This window comes from Phaethon lepturus, unplaced genomic scaffold (genome assembly GCF_000687285.1).
Source record: "Phaethon lepturus isolate BGI_N335 unplaced genomic scaffold, ASM68728v1 scaffold32935, whole genome shotgun sequence".
NCBI classification, from domain to species: Eukaryota; Metazoa; Chordata; class Aves; order Phaethontiformes; family Phaethontidae; genus Phaethon; species Phaethon lepturus.
Genome location: NW_010540380.1, coordinates 10,704 through 10,950, shown reverse-complemented (window position 1 = coordinate 10,950; position 247 = coordinate 10,704). Strand labels below are relative to the sequence as shown.

Genomic DNA, 247 nt, shown 5'->3' with positions numbered 1-247 from the left:
AGCTGCCCTGACGCGGCCGGCATCTCCTCCCCGGGCAGCGGTGAAGTTCGGCCGCATGTCGAAGAAGCAGCGGGACAGCCTCTACGCCGAGGTGCAGAAGCACCAGCAGAGCCAGGAGCAGAGCGGCGGCACCAAGGATGAGCCCGAGCCCCTGAGCCGCGTCTACACCACCAGCGTCAGCAGCGGGCTCTCGGACCTGGACGACATCTCCACGCTGTCGGACGGGCTCCTCTTCGACTTCCCCCTC

The 247-nt window shown here is 68.0% G+C and overlaps 1 protein-coding gene across 1 annotated transcript in view; it reads left to right on the top strand.

The window, feature by feature from the left end:
• Positions 1-7: 7 nt before the first annotated feature.
• The window catches only part of LOC104621037 (nuclear receptor ROR-beta-like), a gene marked incomplete at its 5' end in the record, with an annotated part of 4,687 nt that continues 4,447 nt past the window's right edge, over positions 8-247 (top strand). The window contains one exon of the mRNA XM_010287421.1: positions 8-245. Coding sequence (XP_010285723.1) covers positions 8-245 — 238 coding nt within the window. The remainder of the gene's footprint in view (positions 246-247) is intronic.